At 45.5% G+C, this 21,602-nt stretch overlaps 1 protein-coding gene across 1 annotated transcript; it reads left to right on the forward strand.

The window, feature by feature from the left end:
• Positions 1 to 3,496: 3,496 nt before the first annotated feature.
• Positions 3,497 to 21,032, forward strand: LOC136620048 (E3 ubiquitin-protein ligase RNF170-like). The gene is made up of 6 exons (XM_066594780.1): positions 3,497 to 3,558; positions 9,222 to 9,297; positions 10,918 to 11,026; positions 18,130 to 18,203; positions 19,208 to 19,321; positions 20,500 to 21,032. Exons 1-6 carry the CDS (start codon positions 3,521 to 3,523, stop codon positions 20,803 to 20,805), a joined length of 717 nt encoding a protein of 238 aa, XP_066450877.1. The 5' UTR covers positions 3,497 to 3,520; the 3' UTR covers positions 20,806 to 21,032.
• The last annotated feature ends 570 nt before the right edge of the window (positions 21,033 to 21,602 follow it).

Here is a 21,602-nt window from a genome sequence, read left to right on the forward strand (position 1 = left end):
TTGTGGTGATAAAATCCATTTAAATTTTTTTCTGTCTAGCCCTCTGGGTAAGGGCCTATTTACACGGACATAGGCGTTTTATGTGCGCCCTAAATGGCAAAGAGCCCGGCGCATATACGCCGAGGCCGCAATGCCGTGGAGCCTGGGGAGACATTCCCCCTTTCCTCCCCTTCGCCGGCTCACCTCCTCTCTCTTCCCCTCCGGCTGTTTGCAATGGGAGGGGGGGCGAGGGCGGAGCTAAGCTCCCGCGCCCCCTTCCCTGTTGCCAGCTAAGCTCCGCCCCGCCATGCCTCCTCCCATTGCAAACAGCGGCAAGGGGAGGAAAGGAGAAAAGAAGGGGGAGCGAATTTAGCAGTCACGCTTCTAAACTCCCTCCCTTCTCCGGCTAGAATAAGCTCCCATAGGAATCCATGCAGCTGCTGCCGCTGGCGTGAAAGTGCCCAGTCGGGGGCTTTTACGCCGTGGAAATACGCCCCTGTGCACTGATGCATTGTAAGCATTGTGAATAAGCCCTTAGACATCAGAGTCTCACTGTAATATTACCTACTTGTGTAATTCATAGCGGATATTGGCGCAGCCTTACGTGACACCACAGTCCGCTGTGATTGTGTAACTCAGGCTTATTATATCTGCAGAATGATTTCCTTTATGTGGAAATAGGGGAATGAACAGCTGGCTGAGCTCTTTGGGATCACCGAATTCTGTACCTGGAAGACTTAACAGAAATAGTTACTAACTTGCTAAACTATGTAGCCCGGAGACTGGCAGCAAGAAGGCTGCTCTAAAGTCATATGACCAAAACACTCGTGACATGAGCGTGATCAGGTTAATGTTTGACGGGCCGAGGGTAATACTCCTGCTAAAGGACTTGTTCCTGGTTTACAAAATATTCTGGCAAGAATCCCCAAAGCGGGAAATGCTGCAGATTTTCCATAGTGGAATTGGGGGCAGAAAATCCACAGCATTTTTTAGTATCAGCCGTGTGGATGACGCTTAAAAGGAAAATCTGCAGAGTGAATTGACCTGCGGTGTATATTTTAAGGGTATGTTTGCACAGAGCAGAAATGTTGCAGAATGTCCACAGCATGTTGCAAATTTCACAGTTTCCGTATGCATTGGTGCGGCTTTTAACTCAAAATCAGCTGCCTACCTGCGGCTGTGTGTGCTTCCTTCACCAGGTACCCAGCGCCTGTACTGAGCGCAGCCCTGGTGTTCAGGTGATGCGCTTAGTACAGGCTGCCGGGCACCGGGTGAAAGAAGAGCCGGCAGTCGAAGACTTTGAAGGTGAGCGCTGTATCAGCTGTCGGGCGTTTAAGCCTCTGACAGTTGTCCCAGCGATTAGCACTCCTTCGCTTTCACATAGAAACTGTGAATGAAGGCTGGGAATTTCTACCGGCTGCCCGCCTCTATTCACAGTAAACAGGCAGTCAGTTATAGATGAAGGACTGCCTGTTCACACGGGCTGATTGTCATGTGGTTTTTATGCCTGCCTAAAGGCCCATTTATACCTGACGATTATTGCTAAAAATTGGTTCAAAGTAACGAATTTAAATGATAATCGTTCAGTGTGAATGTGAAAAAAATCGCTCACTTGTCGTTCATGGTTAAGGATTAGAGATGAGCGAACGTACTCGGTAAGGGCGATTTCGCAATCGAGCGCCGCGATTTTCGAGTACTTCACTACTCGGGTGAAAAGTACTCAGGTGCGCTGTGGGGCGGGGGGTTGCAGAGGGGAGTGGGGGGTAGCAGCGGGGAACAGGGGGGAGCCCTCTCTCTCTCCCTCTCCCCCCACTCCCCGCTGCAACCCCCCCCCCCCCCTGCTCACCCACAGCGCACCCGAGTACTTTTCACCCGAGTAGTGAAGTACTCGAAAATCGCAGTGCTCGATTGCGAAATCGCCCTTACCGAGTACGTTCGCTCATCTCTATTAAGGATTCTTTTAGACAAGCTGATTATCGTTTTAATGAGTGACATCACCGCTAGCTCGTTTGCTCTCCTGCCGTTTGTTTATACAGGCAGATACATTGTTGGCTTGTTCAAACATGAATCGTTCAGTCTTTCACATTCGCTCTATGAGGCCTCATTCACACGAGCGTGAAATTCACGCCGAACTTACCCGCTCAAAAAAATTGTGGCTAAGTGCACGAAAAATAGCATGAATGAGCGATTTCCCGTTATCAAGCCACAATCTTAGGGCGGCTTCAGACGACTGTATATTAGCGGGGTTTTTACGCCCAGCCAATATACGGTGTCCCTCTCTGCAGGGCGAGGAGGCTGGAAGAGTCGGGAGCAGTGCACTGAGCTCCTGCCCCCCCCCTCACCGCTCCCTGACACTATTTGCAATGGGAGGGGGCGGGGTGGAGCTAAGTCCCGGAACTTAGCTCCGCCCCCTGCCATTGCAAATAGTTCTGTCTTTTCACGCAGCTGGGAATTTGAGTTGCGGGATTTCAGTTGCGCATGTCCTATTATTCTAAGGTGCAATTATTTTTTTTTTATTCTCCATTCTGAACGCCTCCATAGGGGTTAGTTGGTTCTATTAGCCGCAGTTTTTTTGCACGGGTAATATGGCGTGCGTTTCACGCTCATGTGAATGAGGTCTAAGGGACTGACAGGGACTGAATGATCGCTGTTTAAACCAAATGATAAAGGAATAAGCTAGCAACGGTTTTTACGTCTGCATGAAATGAACAACGAAGGAAAAGCGATCGATTATTGTCTGTCGTTCAGTCGTTGGCTCGTGTTCAGATTGAGTCTTTTTTGTGTGTCGGTGTAATTTACTGTACATTTTCCATGTGAGACACAACCACTCCCAGAGAATTGTGCAGCATATTACGCAGCTCCTGTATTGCACCCCTCCCGTAGGACCTTTGGCGCTCAGATGATTACGAAAGAAGAGCACACTGCATGTTTTCTTGCACAGACCCACTGAAATCACTGGGTTCTATTCTCTGCGTATTGCAAGGGTCTTATTCACACAATAGACACTGCACTGGAAAAATCAGACACGGATTTCAAAGCAAATCCAAGTTAGAGATCCACACGACTAACGCAGATTTCTAGCGTGCAATTTCATATCAACATGACCTGGGTCCACACGTGGATTATGTGGCCCATCTGGCAAATATATTCCATATCACCATGCCCTTAGGCCCGCTGAGTTTTTTTTTCTCATGGAATCTGATATCTATATCTTTTTACTATCCCATGGAATTCAATGAGAACCTGAGCCATCATTAATACCATGCGGATTCTTCTACGCACGGAGTTCAAATTGATGCTGTAAAATAATACCATAGTACAGTAGAAGTAGCAGTATTAGTAAATATCACCCATTGTATATAGTTCAGTCGTATATTGTACATGACTCTCCACAGATTGGCCGCTGCGGGTTCTGCTTTATTATGAAAACCTTGACTCCGGCTTAATCATTAACAGCATCACTTCTAGGTCTGTGTGCCTTGACATGGAATTACGACAGTGTGCTGTCAGCTGGTGATCAGGGAAGACTGAAACCTACAACATGCTCAACCACACGTTCTGCAGCTCGGTCCAGTCCAGGTAAGACGAGGCTCCAGAGCCAGAAATCGCAGAAGGTCTCACACCTAGATTGTTGTGTCATTAAGATGCCATTGGCTTCTGGTGTCAATATGTATTTCTCCAGGATGTTCTTCTTCTGTTTGGATTACTAGGCGATATATAATAGACACACGGACGCTATCTATCTATCTATCTATCTATCTATCTATCTATCTATCTATCTATCTATCTATCTACTATCTATCTATCTACCTACCTATCTATCTCATATCTATCTATCTATCTATCTTTCTCATATCTATCTATCTATCTATCTATCTATCTATCTATCTATCTATCTATCTATCTATCTATCTATCTATCTATCTCATATCTATCTATCTTTCTCATATCTCTATCTATCTATCTACTATCTATCTATCTCATATCTATCTATCTATCTATCTCATATCTATCTATCTATCTATCTATCTATCTATCTATCTATCCATCTATCTCATATCTATCTATCTATCTCATATCTATCTATCTATCTATCTATCTATCTATCTATCTATCTATCTATCTATCTATCTATCTATCTATCTATCTATCTATCTATCTATCTATCTATCTATCTATCCATCTAACTCTGCTACAAATGTATCCAGGGTGTAGTTAAAAAATAATGATCCAAAAGGGATCTTCTACCCCATATCTCAGTATTGGTGTCCTATATTGAAACAGTAGGGTACTTGAATAGGAAGGCATGGACGCGCTACACGATGATATGATGGGGGCCCTGGAACATGGATTTCAATTAAGACGCAGAGAGTAAAACACAATTGCAAAGTTGAAGAGTAGAATGTGAGAAGCAGAAATGCTTTCCGTGTGTCTCTAAGTCCTGTCGGCTGCTATGACTAAAGTAAGGACAGCGTACTGGAAGCGGCCTCCTTTGACACATGCTTCCAGCTGTTCACCAGTGCAGTCCAGGGCAGACTATCATTACCGTGTTAATGAACGGTGAAGCACCAATTCCGTCCAGATGTAACGTAGAGTACTAATAAGAGCAAAACCTAATCAGATGACAACGACAATTCAGCGTGAACATGTGAATTGGAATTTGGCGCGATCGCCTCCTCGGACTTGTGTTCATTCCAGGGACTCTCAGCACGGATCGGTACCTGAATCTCCTGCAGGCGACGGCGGACAACTTACCGGGTGATCGGCCCCTATATAGACATACATGTTTGAGACTGTTGGATAATACTTAGTTATAAGGAACATAAATGCCGTCTTCCGTTGGGGATTGTCAGTAGTCGTAGGACACCTGCCTTGCTAAAATACCTGAATGACAGTAACATTAGGTTTCCACTATTGGCCACGCACCGCGAACCTTCCAATGCTGCTGACAGGTGCGTTGTTGACACTGTAACATTGTAGCACAGCCGCTTTGGACAGGATGTTGTAATAGTCGAGGACTCTGGCAATAGGGATACATAAGTATAAACATAAAGCATCCCCGGGTTGTTATTGCTCCACATGCTGTTGGTTTAGTTCTGCATCATTTCCCATTATCATAACAGTCTGGAGAAACTGCTCCGTGGCTGACGGTAAGCGATGGGTTGCAAACAATCAATGACAGGTGGTGATAACATGTGGGAGCCGTGTAGGCTCATGTCTGTTTATTTACATGGACGAATGAGTACATTCACCTTCAGCACGGTTTATATACTGAATGAATATACACAAAACGTTGAGTCCCTTTACAAATACAGGACATTACTTTGTGCTGCTCTATAGAGGAGCCTCCAGCGCAGGTCCGGTACAAAGTCACGGTTCAGGAAGGGTATCGGTTCTCCTTATAGGGGTTTTCCAGTTAAGTACCGTTGATGCCCTACCATCAGGATAGGTCATCAATAGATGTCCGTCGGGGTTAGTGTACTAACCAATCAGCTGAGCAAGTGCATGGTTTCAGCACTGCAAATACACAGAGGTTGGAGTGGAAGTCTCCGCACTGACCTCTTTGTAGTGGCCGTCGCTTGTAACTGCAGGCATGGCTCTGATTGATTTCAATGACTCCACTAGCAGAATAGTGACTGCAGCTCTGCAGTATAATACACTGAAGTGGCCCCTCTTCTGCAGTATAATACAGGATGTAACTCAGGATCAGTACAGGATAAGTAATGTGTGTACACAGTGACTCCACCAGCAGAATAGTGAGTGCAGCTCTGGAGTATAATACAGGATGTAACTCAGGGTCAGTACAGGATAAGTAATGTATGTACACAGTGACTCCACCAGCAGAATAGTGAGTGCAGCTCTGGAGTATAATACAGGATGTAACTCAGGATCAGTACAGGATAAGTAATGTATGTACACAGTGACTCCACCAGCAGAATAGTGAGTGCAGCTCTGGAGTATAATACAGGATGTAACTCTGGGTCAGTACAGGATAAGTAATGTATGTACACAGTGACTCCACCAGCAGAATAGTGAGTGCAGCACTGGAGTATAATACAGGATGTAACTCAGGATCAGTACAGGATAAGTAATGTATGTACACAGTGACTCCACTAGCAGAATAGTGAGCGCAGCTCTGGAGTATAATACAGGATGTAACTCAGGGTCAGTACAGGATAAGTAATGTATGTACACAGTGACTCCACCAGCAGAATAGTGAGTGCAGCTCTGGAGTATAATACAGGATGTAACTCAGGATCAGTACAGGATAAGTAATGTATGTACACAGTGACTCCAGCAGCAGAATAGTGAGTGCAGCTCTGGAGTATAATACAAGATGTAACTCAGGACCAGTACAGGATAAGTAATGTATGTACACAGTGACTCCACCAGCAGAATAGTGAGTGCAGCTCTGCAGTATAATACAAGATGTAACTCAGGATCAGTACAGGATCAGTAATGTATGTACACAGTGACTCCAGCAGCAGAATAGCGAGTGCAGCTCTGGAGTATAATACAGGATGTAACTCGGGATCAGTACAGGATAAGTAATGTATGTACACAGTGACTCCACCAGCAGAATAGTGAGTGCAGCTCTGGAGTATAATACAGGATGTAACTCAGGATCAGTACAGGATAAGTAATGTATGTACATAGTGACTCCAGCAGCAGAATAGCGAGTGCAGCTCTGGAGTATAATACAGGATGTAACTCAGGGTCAGTACAGGATAAGTAATGTATGTACACAGTGACTCCACCAGCAGAATAGTGAGTGCAGCTCTGGAGTATAATACAGGATGTAACTCAGGATCAGTACAGGATAAGTAATGTATGTACATAGTGACTACACCAGCAGAATAGTGAGTGCAGCTTTGGAGTATAATACAGGATGTAACTCAGGATCAGTACAGGATAAGTAATGTATGTACATAGTGACTCCACCAGCAGAATAGTGAGTGCAACTCTGGAGTATAATACAGGATGTAACTCAGGATCAGTACAGGATAAGTAATGTATGTACAGAGTGACTCCTCTTGCAGAATAGTGAGTGCAGCTCTGGAGTATAATACTGGATGTAACTCAGGATTAATGCAGGGTAAGTAATGTATGTACACAGTGACTTCACCAGCAGAATAGTGAGTGCAGCTCTGCAGTATAATACGGGATGTAACTCAGGATCAGTACAGGATAAGTAATGTATGTACACAGTGACTCCACCAGCAGAATAGTGAGTGCAGCTCTGCAGTATAATACGGGATGTAACTCAGGATCAGTACAGGATAAGTAATGTATGTACACAGTGACTTCACCAGCAGAATAGTGAGTGCAGCTCTGCAGTATAATACGGGATGTAACTCAGGATCAGTACAGGATAAGTAATGTATGTACACAGTGACTCCACCAGAAGAATAGTGAGTATAGCGCTGGATGAGCACTGCTATATATCAGATAAGGGAAGAGCGCTGCAGTCTTTAGCTACCTTATAGATGATACCACTGGCGTAACTATAGGGGATGCAGAGGATGTGATTGCACCCGGGTCCAGGAGCATTAGGGGACCCATAAGGCCCTCTCCTCTCCAAATAAGAAGCCCATTACTATGAGTAAACTATTATAGTTGGGGGCCCTATGAAAGATTTTGCATTGGGGCCAAGATGCTTCAAGTTACGCCTCTGGACGATACATAAGGCCAACTGCACATAAGCGTAATTCGTTGTGACAGTCGCACGGCACACAGCAAGTTAGCAGATTGCCATGCAGTATCAGCGCATAATTCGCACCAAGATAGAACATGCTTAGACCTTTATTGCGTGCGTAATTCGTGCAACGAGTGATTGGCAATATGGGAGCCTATGGCAGATTAGCGCTGCGTATTTCCGCACACATACCCCACGCAGCATACACGGTACCAACACAGTCGTGTGAAGGAGCCCTAATAGACAGTGCAGGGAAGAAGCACTTAACCTGCCGTTGTGCACGTTGGCTGAAACTGCCTGAGGACAGCCGTGTTTGTAAACTGCATGGCGCACCAGCCTTATCGCAATCTAGGTCACTGGGTTTTCTTGTTTTATCTCCCATTCTCCTTCCGTGTATACACAGCCCTTTGTACCGCAGCAGCTCTCCCATCTCATAAAGTGCAGCCATAATTTCCATTGACTAGAGGCGGCGTCCAGAGTGCAGCTCCAGGAGGTGTTCATGACGTGGGCGCAAAACACAGCATGGCATGCAAGCAGCGTGTGAGCCTTATCTGGTGGCAGTGATGAAACATATAGGAGTAGGTATAGATATATACACAGAGCGTCATATGTGAGCACGGCAGAGTAACAATGACACATTTCACAATATGCTAATGCAACGCTGTGCCACTACATCAGCACAATGGCGGGTCCGGGTTCTGTTGGCTGCATTTGCATTATTACTATTGTTGTTGTTTTTTATTGTTACTACTATACTTTCCTTTCATTTATTATACTATTACTATTGTACTTTTTACTACTAGTGCTACTACAGTGTTTCCCCAAAAATAAGCCCTATCCCGATTTTCAGAGGGGTGGGGGGTTGGCATGGTAGCTCTAGGCCTATTAAAAATGTTCCCAGGGCTACCATATATTTATGCCTATTAACCCTTTCCAATCCACTGTCTGACGTCTGAAGACATTCTGATTGAAGGTTGTACAGCTTCGATGTCAGAAGACGTCCAGCAGGGTATTCTTACTGTATATTACTGGCTGCTCTGTTGTCGGGGGCCTCTCCAGCATGTCCCATACCGCAGTACTGGCTCTAGCCAGCAGATGGCGCCATTGTATACTGGCAGAAAGAGAAAGCCCCCTAGGAAACCCTGAATCCAAAATTGGATTGCAAAGGGTTAAAGGGAATCTGTCAGCTTGAGCTTGCTATCCAAACTGCATGCAGCATATTATAGATCCGGAGGAGCCGAGTAGACGGATATATCGGTTTATGAGGAAAGATTCCTTGTAACGCGATATTTTATTCATTTATACCTCTGCTGATTCGGAGCCGAACCGTCCGATGAATATTCACAGGTGTGAATGGAGCAATGACGATCAATGTACTTTCGTTGACTCCATTCACCGCATATTACGCAGGCGTAGTACGCAGTGAGATTACGCTGGTGTCAGCCCGGCCTTAGAGGGTAAATATTATTTGCTCTCCCTGTGTTTATTTTTCTTGTTGTCGTTATTATTTATTCAGCGTTTTTACTGATTTTTCTTATATTCGCAGGTGTTGTACGCTGGACAAACCAGAGACGATCCCCCAAAGAGACGAGACTGGAATATTCCCCCCAACACACTACAAAGTGAGTGGAAGAGGATTTATAGAGTTGTGCAGATATACAGTGGGACAGTCCTCCAACCAATATACTGTATATAAAGAAATCTCCATATAAGACTGTGTTGGCCAACTCCCACTGATTGGCTGTTTGAAGGGGCCATGGCACATTAGCAAGCGTTGCAACCTCTTCCTCTGCTCCGATATCACGTTCCTTGGTCACATGGCCTTTCTTCAGCTTGAATTGATTCAAGTAAACAATGTGATATATAAATTATACCTGAGATCCAAAGGGGTTTTCTGCCCTTTTTCTACTGATGACCTATCTTCTGGGTGGGTCATCTGTAGTTGATGGACTGGGGGTCCGCTGCTCAGGACCCCATCGATCAGCTGATCGTCTGGTCAGGGGGCTGAACGTTGTCATCAGCGGTCACCTCAGGAAGTGCATGCTCTGGTGACACTCAATGGGAGAGCCGCGCTGCTACGGAACGTCCTGCTCTCCTGTTGGCCATGATGTCACATCCAGTCCTGATCAGTGGGAATTGCCATAGCAGTGGAAATAATAATAATAAACTTTATTTGTATAGCACCAACATATTCCGCAGCGCTTACATAGACAGGGGGAATACAGAAAGACAAAAGTACAAACATTACAGAACCACGGTTACATAGTAATCAGTTAATGGAAACAATAGGGGTGCGGGTCCTGCTCCAACGAGCTTACATACTACAAGTAATGGGGTGATACAGAAGGTAAAGGGGCTGGAGATGTGCACAGTATCGCGTGATGGAGAGTGAGGGATGCTATATACAGACAACAGTCAGACATTTAGCTATGCGACGGCAGGATCAATATGACTACAGGAGCGGTTTATGATGGCTAGCAGGGATTGCAGTCAGTAGGTCGGGGAGCATGTTATCAGGCGGAGTACAGAGGGGTTTGTTTAGGGAATGCGGTATGCCTCCCTGAAGAGGTGCGTTTTTAGAGCACGCCTGAAGTTCTGCAAGTCCTGGATTGCCTGGGTATCCTTTGGTAGTGCATTCCAGAGGACTGGTGCTGCTCTGGAGAAGTCTTGGAGGCGGGAGTGAGAAGTTCGAATTAGAGGGGTGTGCAGTCTAGTTTCGCTTGCCGAGCGGAGAGCCCGGGCTGGGTGATGGATTGAGATGAGGGAGGCAATATAGGGGGGCGCTGCGCTGTGGAGGGCTTTGTGGATTAAGGTAATAAGTTTAAATTGAAATGGCCATTGCCATTGATTTCAATGGACGTGAAGCCGGCTTTGGCATTTCCTCCCCTGTCCGCCAATGACAACATCCGGCATGCTGCATTGGACAGCGGGCCGGATGATCAGCTAATGGACAGGGGTCCTGAGTGGCGAAAGGGCAGGACCAGTGGTCCATCAACTACTGATCACCTAATCAGAGGATAAGTCATCAGTGAGAAAAAGGGCAGATAAACTGCTCAATGCATGGAATTATATCATCCGCAGTTAGCTTAATACAAGATGTATGGAAGGGAAAAGTGGAGCAGTTGGCCATAGCAGCCAATCAAGTCACTTCCTTCTCTATAGTACCTCTGGAAATGAGAACTGGAATCTGATTGGTTGATATGGGTAACTGCAAGAAGTAAAAAAAAATTCCAATTTTCCAGGAGATGCATAAAAACCGCCCGACTCGCTTCCACAATGACCTAAACTGCCCGGTGTGTCTTCAAACAGCAACATCCCCGGTGGAGACTAACTGCGGCCATTTATTCTGCGGTGAGTGACCATGACATCACTAAACCTCTTTATTTGCATTTTTGCTCGTTGTTAAATCGTACTGAAAAGCTATACTATTAAACGTCGTCTCTGTTGGATCAAAGAAATGGATTATTGTTAACAGAGTCAATGAAGCGCCAACACTTATCGAAACAATAATGTACTCTTACACAAATACGGTCGCTGCTATACGCCCATCAGAGCCCTATTTACACCTATAGGGTGTTATTTGGGAAGATTTATAAGTACGTCGTATGTCTTTATAGTAAAATAAAATCACTGAAAGGCGGCCATACTTACTGATACAAGGGCAGGCAGAAACGCCAGTCCCCAGCGGCAGGAAGAAGGCACAAATGGCATATGGGGAGGTAGAACAGGAGCAAAATACTGATGAACAACCACTCACACATCTACTATGCACTGGGAGGCAGCTGCTTAGTAGTATGCTCAGTCTAAGGGTGCTTGCGGTAATACGCTCGCTGCTTCGGAGCGGATTAGCGCATCAATTGGTTTTTGTTTCATTATTCAAACTCCACGCTAGTGCGCATGAGTTTGAAAACGAAAGTTGGAAGATAGGTCCTGCCCCAACTTTCTCACATGTAGTAATAACGCGCGAGCTCCCAGGAGTGGAAACAAAACTTTTTAAATCAGTGGTTTCATTTTATCCCGTTGTGCGGTTATGATTTTCCAGGCCGCATAACAGGACAAAAACACACCCATCTGTCCTTATAGACTGGGTGTAACTAATAGGCTATAAACCGGCATGGTGCGCTATATGTACTTGTGGTACTGCCCCCCCCCCCCCATACTAGCTTTATCTGGGCGCACGTATATACTGGGGTCCATTTGATTTCTGGTTAGCAGTTCAGCATTTTTCCGGAAAGTACAGGACCAAAGAGCGCTGTTTTCTAGTGGAAATCAGCAACGGAGGTTTTGTATGGCTTCACACACAATATGCAAAGAATAGAACCCATTGATTTTAATGGGGTCGTACACATTTTTGTATTTTCCATGTGCATTTCGTCCGCATAAAAAAAATATATATATATATGTTCTATTTTTCTGCGTATTTGCGTAACTAAGGGCCCCATAAAAGTCCACAAGGAGATACGTGAAACTCATTAGACTAATTAGCCATTTCAATCGGTGCATCTTTGTGCCCTGAGCGCAAATGAACTTGTCCTGCGAGCAGAAAAAGTCCAGTAAGATACGCAGATACACGCACAAAAAAAGCATAGTTCATTCCGTAAAAACGCAGCTCGCACAAATGCGAAGGAGCCCTAAGGCTGTGAGCATTAAGAGCAGCTGGGGGTCTTTCTCCTTCCGGAACGGGTGCGCCATATTTTGCATTCACTTCACTCTTTTTTATGCACTTGGGGAAGATAAAATACAACCTTGGACTTTCAAAAAGGAAAAAAAAATTTTCCATGCAAACATTGTGCAAGACCTGGTTTAAGCCAATAGTGGAGCTCTGCGGCCCGTCCACCCCCTCTCCTGCCGCCTCCAGAGACCCGCAGAGATGGAACAATTGGAAAATTAGAGGCAACCAGTCGCAACAAGCAGCGTGCATCGCTGCAACGTGACAAGGACTAAGTGGGATTATCCTAGAACTGCTCGTTTTTGCTTTAATGGATCAACATAAAGCGGATGGCAACATATCAAAGGCATTCTCATGTGTGCGGCACAAGACGATTAATGGAGGAGAGCTAATTGTACTCTTTGTCTCACATTCGGCTCTTCGCTTCAATCATAAAGAGACACAATTCATGTCTCACAGTCATAAGAACAAAGCATGGAGGAATGTGTGCTGAAATCAATGGGATCTAGTGATCGAGACCCCCAGACTCGACAAAAGAGGGGGGGGGATGTGCGCAACAAGAGAGTCCTCCTTCCTCTCCTAATGTGGCACACAATGGGCAATGTTGGTGAAGAAAGGGTTAAAGGAACAGCACTCATGTAGGAAGGTTGGCATGCATCTGTCACGCAGGTAAACATGACCCACTGCCGATGCTGCCCTTGGAACACTGATGTGGAAACCTTCATGTATTACAACATCAGTTACTAAAGTCGACTCCGAGCGCGTTCTGTGGAGGCATTTAAAGCGAATGTGGAGCTTAGAGAACTTAGTTTACCATCGTGTAATCTGCGTGTAAAGCTGCATCACATTACATTACATTATTAGTATTTGTTATATAGCGCCATTCATTCCCCATAGCATTGGGGCGCACACAGAAGGGGATGAAAGTCAGTATTCTTCCATCCGGTGTTGGCCGCCTTTGGCCTCCATGACTGCAGTGACCCTCCGCGGCCGCTTTCCACCAAATTCCCATAGATTTGTGGAGGGATTTGCCTCCATTCCTTGCAGAGAGCCTCATATAGGGATACAGGAATGATGGTCGTACACAGATACGTGTTCTAGTTCGTCTCACAGATGCTCGATGGGATTGAGATCTGGACTTTGGGCCGGCCAATGGAGTTTGCAGACGTTCTGCTGCTCAGACCAAGCCTGCTGCATGACATGGTGCTCGGTCATGTAGGTAGAGACACAGAACTGTACCAAAGTATTACCGCAGGGTAGCTGATGGCACATTGTCTGGAATGTCTCTGTACCCATTGGCGTTGAGGGTGGACTTCACTAGACCCAATGGTCCTAATCCTTCCCAGGAGAGACACCCCCACACTACAAAAGAAACTACTTCAAACTTCACTGTTGGAACAATGCAGTTGTGTAGAAACCGCTCTCCAGGCAACTGCCATACCCAAGTGCCGCCATCTAATCGGAAGATGGTGGCCTGTGATTCATCCGTCCAAAACACTTGTTTCCACTCATTTACAGTCTGACGCTCCAAGCCCCATCGCAGGCGCCGCTGTGCATTCACTGCTGTGATGTTGTGTGCAGCCGATCGTCCATGGTAACCCTTCACATGCCATTCCCTACAGATGGTTCTAGTATTAATGGATGTTCCAATGTCCCGTGAGACCCCCTGAGTGATGGCAGATGACGTGTGTGATGCCTTCACAGCTTCTACAAGCCTTTATCATCCACGTTCTGTCAGTTTACGAGGTCTCCCCCAACGTGGCGGCATTGCACACACCGGGTGGTTTCCATTACCCAATTATATGGCCAACTGTTGAATCCAGAAGCTGCAATGTCCTGTACTGCTTAGTTGGTGACATCCCACCTTCTACACCTGATGGTGTCTGTACTGAGATATGCTGTGTGATCCTCTCCTTTATACCTAATGCTCACACATCCAGTTTACATACCCTCTTCACCTGACAGCACAGGATTGGGGAGGGACAATACTTTTGCCAACATGGTGTATATAGGAAAAGGGTTTCAGTGCATGAGGGACCTTTAACACAGAACAGAATTGTTTGCAGGACGCAGCGCAGATGTGGATTTTGTCAAATAGCGCACATTTTGTTGCGTTTGTAACTGCAGAACATCTTGCAGAATCTCTTAATTATATCTCATGTATATCAGAAATTGGCAGCAGAAAGCTTAGCCTTTGCGAACTGAAGTAAAGATGCACGGATTTTAACAAATGCGGAATTCAAGCCCCATAGGGATAACATTGTGACGCAGAAATGCCAGCGCAGACCAGTTCTGTCCCGTGTGGAAGGTCCCCAATAACAGCAGGTACAATACGCCTAAACTAAATGAGTAACAGAGGAAGAGAGGGTCTTGCCAAAGGGGCTTACAGTCTACATTACTTCCCCTGGGTTACAGCCTGTATTCTGCTGGCCTTTACTGCAAACAGACAGCTAGCTTGTTTCCAAGCAGTTTAGGGCTCATTCACATCGGTGCTTTTGGGTTCCGTTCTCCTGCTCTATTATGGACGCCCAATGCCCATAAGGAACGTCCTCTGATGACACCAACTGTTCCCCATTAACTATAGCGGGTCTGTTCGGCTTCCAGCACTTTACAAGACATAATACTGCAGCACGTTGCGCTATTTTGTTGCGTAAAGCCGCGACAGACGTTCTGAACGTGCCGCTCGGTACTTGTAGATAGAGTGCAAGCAGCAGGACAAGGTCATCCCGTCTTGTAGGACAGATTGACGATACAACGTCCAGAGCCGCGGCGTTATCAACCGCAGTGCAAATAACCATGTAACGATGAGTCGGTGAACTTCCTCTCTGCGGCCCCTGCCATCCAGCAGCGAGAGGGTTAAAGACTTATCTTGTCACTTTAGATACACATTGCATCACCCACAACCCACGGTGCGTGGCGCTGCGCCCGGTGATGCCCGTCCTAAAAAAGGGAGATTGTGCTTGAAAAGGTTCTTTTTTTTTTTTCTTTTGAATCGCTGATTGTTTCTAAAGATTGCGCAGGGTTGGCGAGACGAGTCTTATCAGCGCCCCCTGGTGTTCAGTGGACGTTGCTGCATGATGGACACTACGGATGAGGATGGGCAGATATAGGATGACGGTTGAAGAAAAGCAAAAACCTCTCCATTAGGTCAGGGTCAGTTCACTCTCTAAGGGTCTAAACAGAGAACTGCAATTTTGTCAGGTTCTCCGGGCGTGAAAGTCACGCCCGCGAAACGTAACGAAAGCATTGATTTTAATGGTTCCGTTTTAACTAGCTTGATTCTCACGCAAGAAAAGATAAGACTCGCCCTATCTTCCCCGGATGTAGTTTTTCAACTTTTTTTTAACGCGCTATAGTGCGCAATTTAAGCGGTAATAAAAAAAAGCATTTAGACTTGTTCATGCGCCAATATGCTCCATAACGGCGAGCGGATTTGCGTATGCGCTCGTGTGTTTGAACCCTGAAATCACAGCATATTACACGCACGGGTTTTGCGCACGTAAATCGCTGTACCAATCTGCCATAGGCTCCCATGTTTCCGCTCACACATAATATGCGCGTAATAAAGATGGAAGCATGATCTATCTCGGCACGTATCACGCACGCATACACGATAATGCATGGCGATTGGTGACATGCAGCAATGTCATTGCGTACTTGCTGCACGCGACTGTCTCATGCGGCCGGCAGGAGGCTAATTACGCTCGTGTGAAGCCGCCCTTTGGATGTCCTCAATGAATATTTCCATTCACTAACAGCAAAGAGAAATCTTTCAATTGATAGAAAAGTGAAACACAAATATTCATGCAGCCACGGTCAGTTTACAGGGGCCATTAAGGGAAGCAGCGCCGTTACAGATTTTGTCCAGCAGTGTGGATTTTGCTGTTGCGATTTTTAACTTTTGAATGCTTTCTACGAAACGTTTTGCAGAATTTCTTGCATTTTTCTTTAATGATGACTTTAATTATGAACTTACATCTATAGATGTTAGAAATCCACAACAACAATTACGCAAGTGCATCAAAAAATTGGTGCGTTTTGCTAAAAACAAAAAAATATATATATAATAGATACTTTTTCCTTGTACTGGGCGGTATGTAGATATGGAAAAAGATGCGTAACACTTAAAGGGTTAAGAGGCGCACTCCCCCCCCCCCCCCCCCTGTGCTTATTAATGAGGATTGTCCCGGTGGAGCGGCGAGCTGGTCATTGCGCTGAATACGTATTCGCGGCCGGGTTTCCTGTTGGTTTCCTGGACATATGTTTTCGGATCAATGTGAAAATGAAAGGGCAGCTGAGCAGGGATCGGGACAAATAGCTTCAGACGTTTCCTGCTCCCAATGTGTGACAGCTTCTGAAGGTATACAATGACTTATTCAGTTGGCGGCGCGCCCGCCCCTGTCATCGGCAACATGTTACTGTTTGTTGGAACCAGGCGGCGGTGCGCCAGACCCCGGGCATTTCCTGAGGACGGCCGTCCAGCTGGCTCCGGCATACAGCAGGCAAATAAAACCCCATTTTCTGAGCGCTCGCTGTAGCTGCTTCCTGCAGTGCCGGTCTGTCCTGTCACTATATATATACCCTAGACCCAAGAGCTAGCAATCCGTTACCGAATACATCACCGTATCTGCAGACGAGGATGATTAGTATTTATTTTCATTGTAGACAGATCAGTTATCGGATTTTACAAAAAATGACATTGAAGCCTTTTTCAAACAAACACATTTGCACGTGCGCAAAATATACAGGCGCAATACGCAGAGGAAAGAACGCATTGTATCAACGGGTTATTAGGTCCTTTTATTGCAAGGACATTTCTTGCGCACACAAAAAAATATGCGCACTAAGGGTCCCCATAGAAGTTTACTGAAGGCGCACGCAATATGCAAGGGGATGCGCAATATGATGCACAAACCTGCCAGGAAAGGCGCATACTGCGACCTCATTAGGCTTTACAGAGGCGCAGAGACACGTGTATTTGCGCACATGCTTGCCTGAAGCCGCCCTTAGGGTGGACTCGCATGGATGTATGCGCCAAACCTGCATGCGTATCGGGTGCACAGACTCCTATGGGGCCTTTGGTGTGCAAATGAGCACTAAAATAGAGCATAAACCTATTAAAATCAATGGGGTCTATTGTTTGCACATGCACATACACGCACAAGTACATCCGTGTAGTGAGTCCGCCTTCACGCTAGATTCACGTGTATTGGATGTTGCCCATGGATCTGCATCAGAATGTTGAATGCGGATTTTGGTGAAGATTTCACGCCCTCATTTGAAAAGATGAAACCTTCTGTGATAATCTGCAACAGAAATGTGAAGTCCGCAGTTTTTTCCACACCATGTAGATAAGATTTGTTAGGCACCCGTAGCACGGGGCGGGATAAACCGCACGACGCACCGCAAGCCGCGCTAAACCCAGCACCAAAATCTGCAGACTTAAAAATGGCTTGAAACCTGCCTGCGATTCTGCATCAAAGTCCGCAGTTAGACCTGCAGATTTCGGCAGGTGCCTGGATGCACTATACCAGCATCCCCCAATCTGTATCTCTCCAGCTATTGAGACTACAACTCCCATCGTGCCCTGACAAGATATCACTGTACGGCAGTAAATGAGGGATTTGCACTCACTAACTTGTTACTGCAAGCGGCTCCAAACTGTCGGAGCGGCGTGCCTGATGGCGTCTCATGCATGCGCAGGAGTGACTTATCATATTCCTAGTATTATACTTGAAGTCTATGAAGAGGAGTTGTAATATCCGCTGTTCCTTCTGTCTACTAGGTTCCTGCCTTATCGAGTACTGGAAGCACGACCCGTGGCTGGGAGCCATCAGCTGTCCCCTCTGCAGGCAAAAGGTATCCGTTTCTATGGAAGACCCATGTATTGATTGATGTAGTCTATGGCCCCCACGTACTTTGGTTTGTGTGCTAATCCACGGACTGTACCTGGTGCCATTATAGTCTATGAAGTAGTGCACATTGACATTTTTGGGGGGGTTTACCCATTTGGTGGTCTTACTGCCCTTTTTTTTTTTTCAGCTACCAAAATTTTTTTGCTGCATTTTTTCCCCCCGTGACACATAGGGCTATTTTTTTTATATCTTTTTTCACTGACTTTTTTTCAGTTTTTTTTTGTTTTATTGTGGGTAAAAAGCTAAAAAAAGTGTTTTTTTTTTTAAATTTATAGTTTATTTTAAAAATTGGTATATGTACACAAAAACAAAGTATGGGAATGCGTTCCTCATTTTGTTTTGGACATTTTGAGATATACCATATATACTAGAGTATAAGCCTAGTTTTTCAGGGGGTCAATCACATTGTTTTTTATTTTTTTAATTTCACACTTTTCCATTGTAGCTGGGGCATCCATAGGAGCCCCAGTTACAGGGAAAAATATCCCCCTGTAGTGACAGTGGGACCCAGCGGTCACGTGATCGCTGGTCAAATAGCGGAAGTAACACTTCCGCTTTCTCTCTGTACTACATAGCGCTCATTGAACGCTATGTAGTCTGTAAAGGAGAAGGCAGAAGCAGCTAAAAAATGCTTCTGCCTTCTCCTCCGGGTCCTCAGCTGTGACTAACAGCCGAATAACCAACCTGTTCCTGTTTGATTGCAGGAGCTTTAATCCCGCAACATACTTTCGCTATTGGCTGGGATTAATGCCCAGGACCAAGTGCCATAAATTTCCCACGCTTAGTCCTTAAGGGGTTAATTCATCTTTTAACAATACAGTAAATCTTCCTGACTATTGACCGGGGCTCTGCTTTCTGCTCAGGTCCTCAGTAGATCAGAATTCATCTCTATGGCTCCTGTGTTACGGACACCTTTCCTAACAAGACGCCATTGTATTCATTCTATAGGTGCACATGCTCTACAACGATGTTAGTGATGTTCAGCAGCACGATAAGACAAGCAGAGCCGTCCTACAAGACATCCGACAATACAACAATCGCTTCTCCGGGAAACCGCGACCTGTAAGTATATCATCCATACACACTGGACTGTATAGTGGTAATTAAAGTATATCTTTGTTTTTAGCTAAATTGATCAAAATGTCGGTGATGATTAATTTTGTAATATAATATTATAGTTGGCAGAGCTCAGTTTTTCTGATACATAGCTTCAAATCCTAAACATAGACAGAGTTCCACGCTAAAAGTCTGTCTGCCTGCAGCCACCACTAGGGGGAGCTGAGGAGCGTAGACATTTAGTGCTGAGTTCAGTAGGATCTGAATAAATCAGTAAGCTCTTGCTATGGCAGGGCTGCACAACCGTTCCTGGTGTGACTGCCACATTAATATATCGAACTAACCCTAAGGTACCCAATAAAACTTCAAGGGGTATTCTTATCGGAGACATTTATGCGTATCAAAGGTTCACGCCATAAATGTCTGATAGGTGCCGATTCCACTTCTAGGACTGCCACCTATTAGGAGAATGGGGGTGCCCTGTCCTCCTCCGAAGAAGAGAGGATACATGCATGCGGCTCTACCCCTTGTAGATTTTAGGTGTTGTGCTAATAGGCTGGTATTTCACAACTCCCATGAACTACAATGCAGAGAGCCGCAAGTGTAGACCGCCGCCGATAACTCATACTCTCCATTCTAAGGTGCCAAAAAGGAGTCATGGAAACCCATTCTCCTGATATATGGGGGAGGCAGAGTACTGCATTAACCCGTTCCTGCTACAGTGCGTACATTTATGTCCTGCAGCGACTGGGTATGTATGAAGAGAGATCGCGGGGCAAACCGTGCTCTACTTTCAGTAAAGGGGTTTTCCCCGTAAAATACCATTGATTGGCTGGGATCTGTTGCTGATCCCAGCAGATCAGGCCCCCATTGGTATCACCGCAATACAGGAAGCAGAAGCTGCTGCTCCATCTCCTGTGTAGTGACCGGCGCTTGTAACTGCAAGCTACGGTCACATTGACATTACAAGTACCAGCCACTACACAGCGGTCAAGTATCTGTGGCAAAAAACCTAGGCTGACACTTGTTTGGCGCAGATTTTTCCTTGAGTATGTGAACTGGGGCATAAAATATCCCATTGACTTGCCTTGGATGCGGAATGTTGGTGGACTTACCGGACGATCATGTATTGATACAAGAGCCTCATTGATTGTTATTTCACCTTTCGCTCCCTTTTCTTGCAGCTCACTGACTACCTGTGTGACCTGCCCTCGCTCTTACACCTGGCCCTACGGAGGGTCTTCACCATGGGTGGACTTGTGTGGATCTTCTGTCTACGGATAATCGTGTGCTCATTTGGCGCTATCATGTGTTTGTCTTCACCGTTTGCCGTTTTCGCCGACCCTCTCTGTGGAATCCTCAGTACCATCGACGACCTCGTCGTCATCTTTCTTCTCCTAATCTGCATGATCAACATCTTACAACAGTTCCGGTCGGAAGGAATGACCATGGTTCACACGGCCACACAGAGCATCCTGTCCGAGTCTTGAGAGCTCCATAGACTTAGTAACGAACAGACGTTGCACAACCTTCCATGTTGTTTTCTACGTAAGCAACAACGCAAATGCTACGACCAAACTGGAGCTTGGATATATCCACTCAAAGTATTCGATATAAGCTACTCTCACTCTTAGCACCCAATGATCACTGGCATTTCCGACCATTTCCACATATCTAGATTTAAAGGGACAAAGCATTTAAAGTCCATTGTAGTTCTGTTTACTGTCATGTATTGTCCCCTGTTATCATCCATGACAAGCTATGGAGAGGCAACGACTGTAGGGTACGTTTATGGGATAACTCATGATCGATCCTTACCAATACCATGAAAAGTTCCAAAGCTCCTCCTATAATGCTGCTGTAGCTTTTATAAGCTGATGACTTTAGGCGTACTGCCCCTTTAAATGTTGTTTTTAACAGGACTTGTGACACTTGTTTGATTCGTATTTGAGGTTTTAATTGTATTTGTCGCATCAGGAGAATGGGGACACTGTAAATATTACGTCTGCTTCCTCCCCGTCGTACTTGAATGTATTATGTTACAGAATGGCTGTATACTTGTAATGATATTTATTTTCCATTAGTTACATATAATGCCCCTTTTTTCAATAAAACAATTGAACATTTAGATTTTGTCATCTGCATTGTATCTAGGGGAAACATTACTGTGGATTCCCACTCAGATCTTGTACTGTTTTGTGGAGAACCAAATCACTGTAGGATCAGACTACATATTGGGTTTGTTTGTAGTCTGTAACCATGGAGACACATTGCACTGCGTATTTCC

Source organism: Eleutherodactylus coqui, chromosome 3 (assembly GCF_035609145.1).
Source record: "Eleutherodactylus coqui strain aEleCoq1 chromosome 3, aEleCoq1.hap1, whole genome shotgun sequence".
NCBI lineage: Eukaryota > Metazoa > Chordata > Amphibia > Anura > Eleutherodactylidae > Eleutherodactylus > Eleutherodactylus coqui.

Coding starts and splice junctions, on each gene's coding strand:
- LOC136620048 (XM_066594780.1), top strand. CDS start 3,521: ATGCTCAACCACACGTTCTGCAGCTCGGTCCAGTCCAG. Junction 9,298..10,917: donor TCCCCCCAACACACTACAAA/GTGAGTGGAAGA, acceptor CCAATTTTCCAG/GAGATGCATAAAAACCGCCC. Junction 11,027..18,129: donor CTGCGGCCATTTATTCTGCG/GTGAGTGACCAT, acceptor TCTGTCTACTAG/GTTCCTGCCTTATCGAGTAC.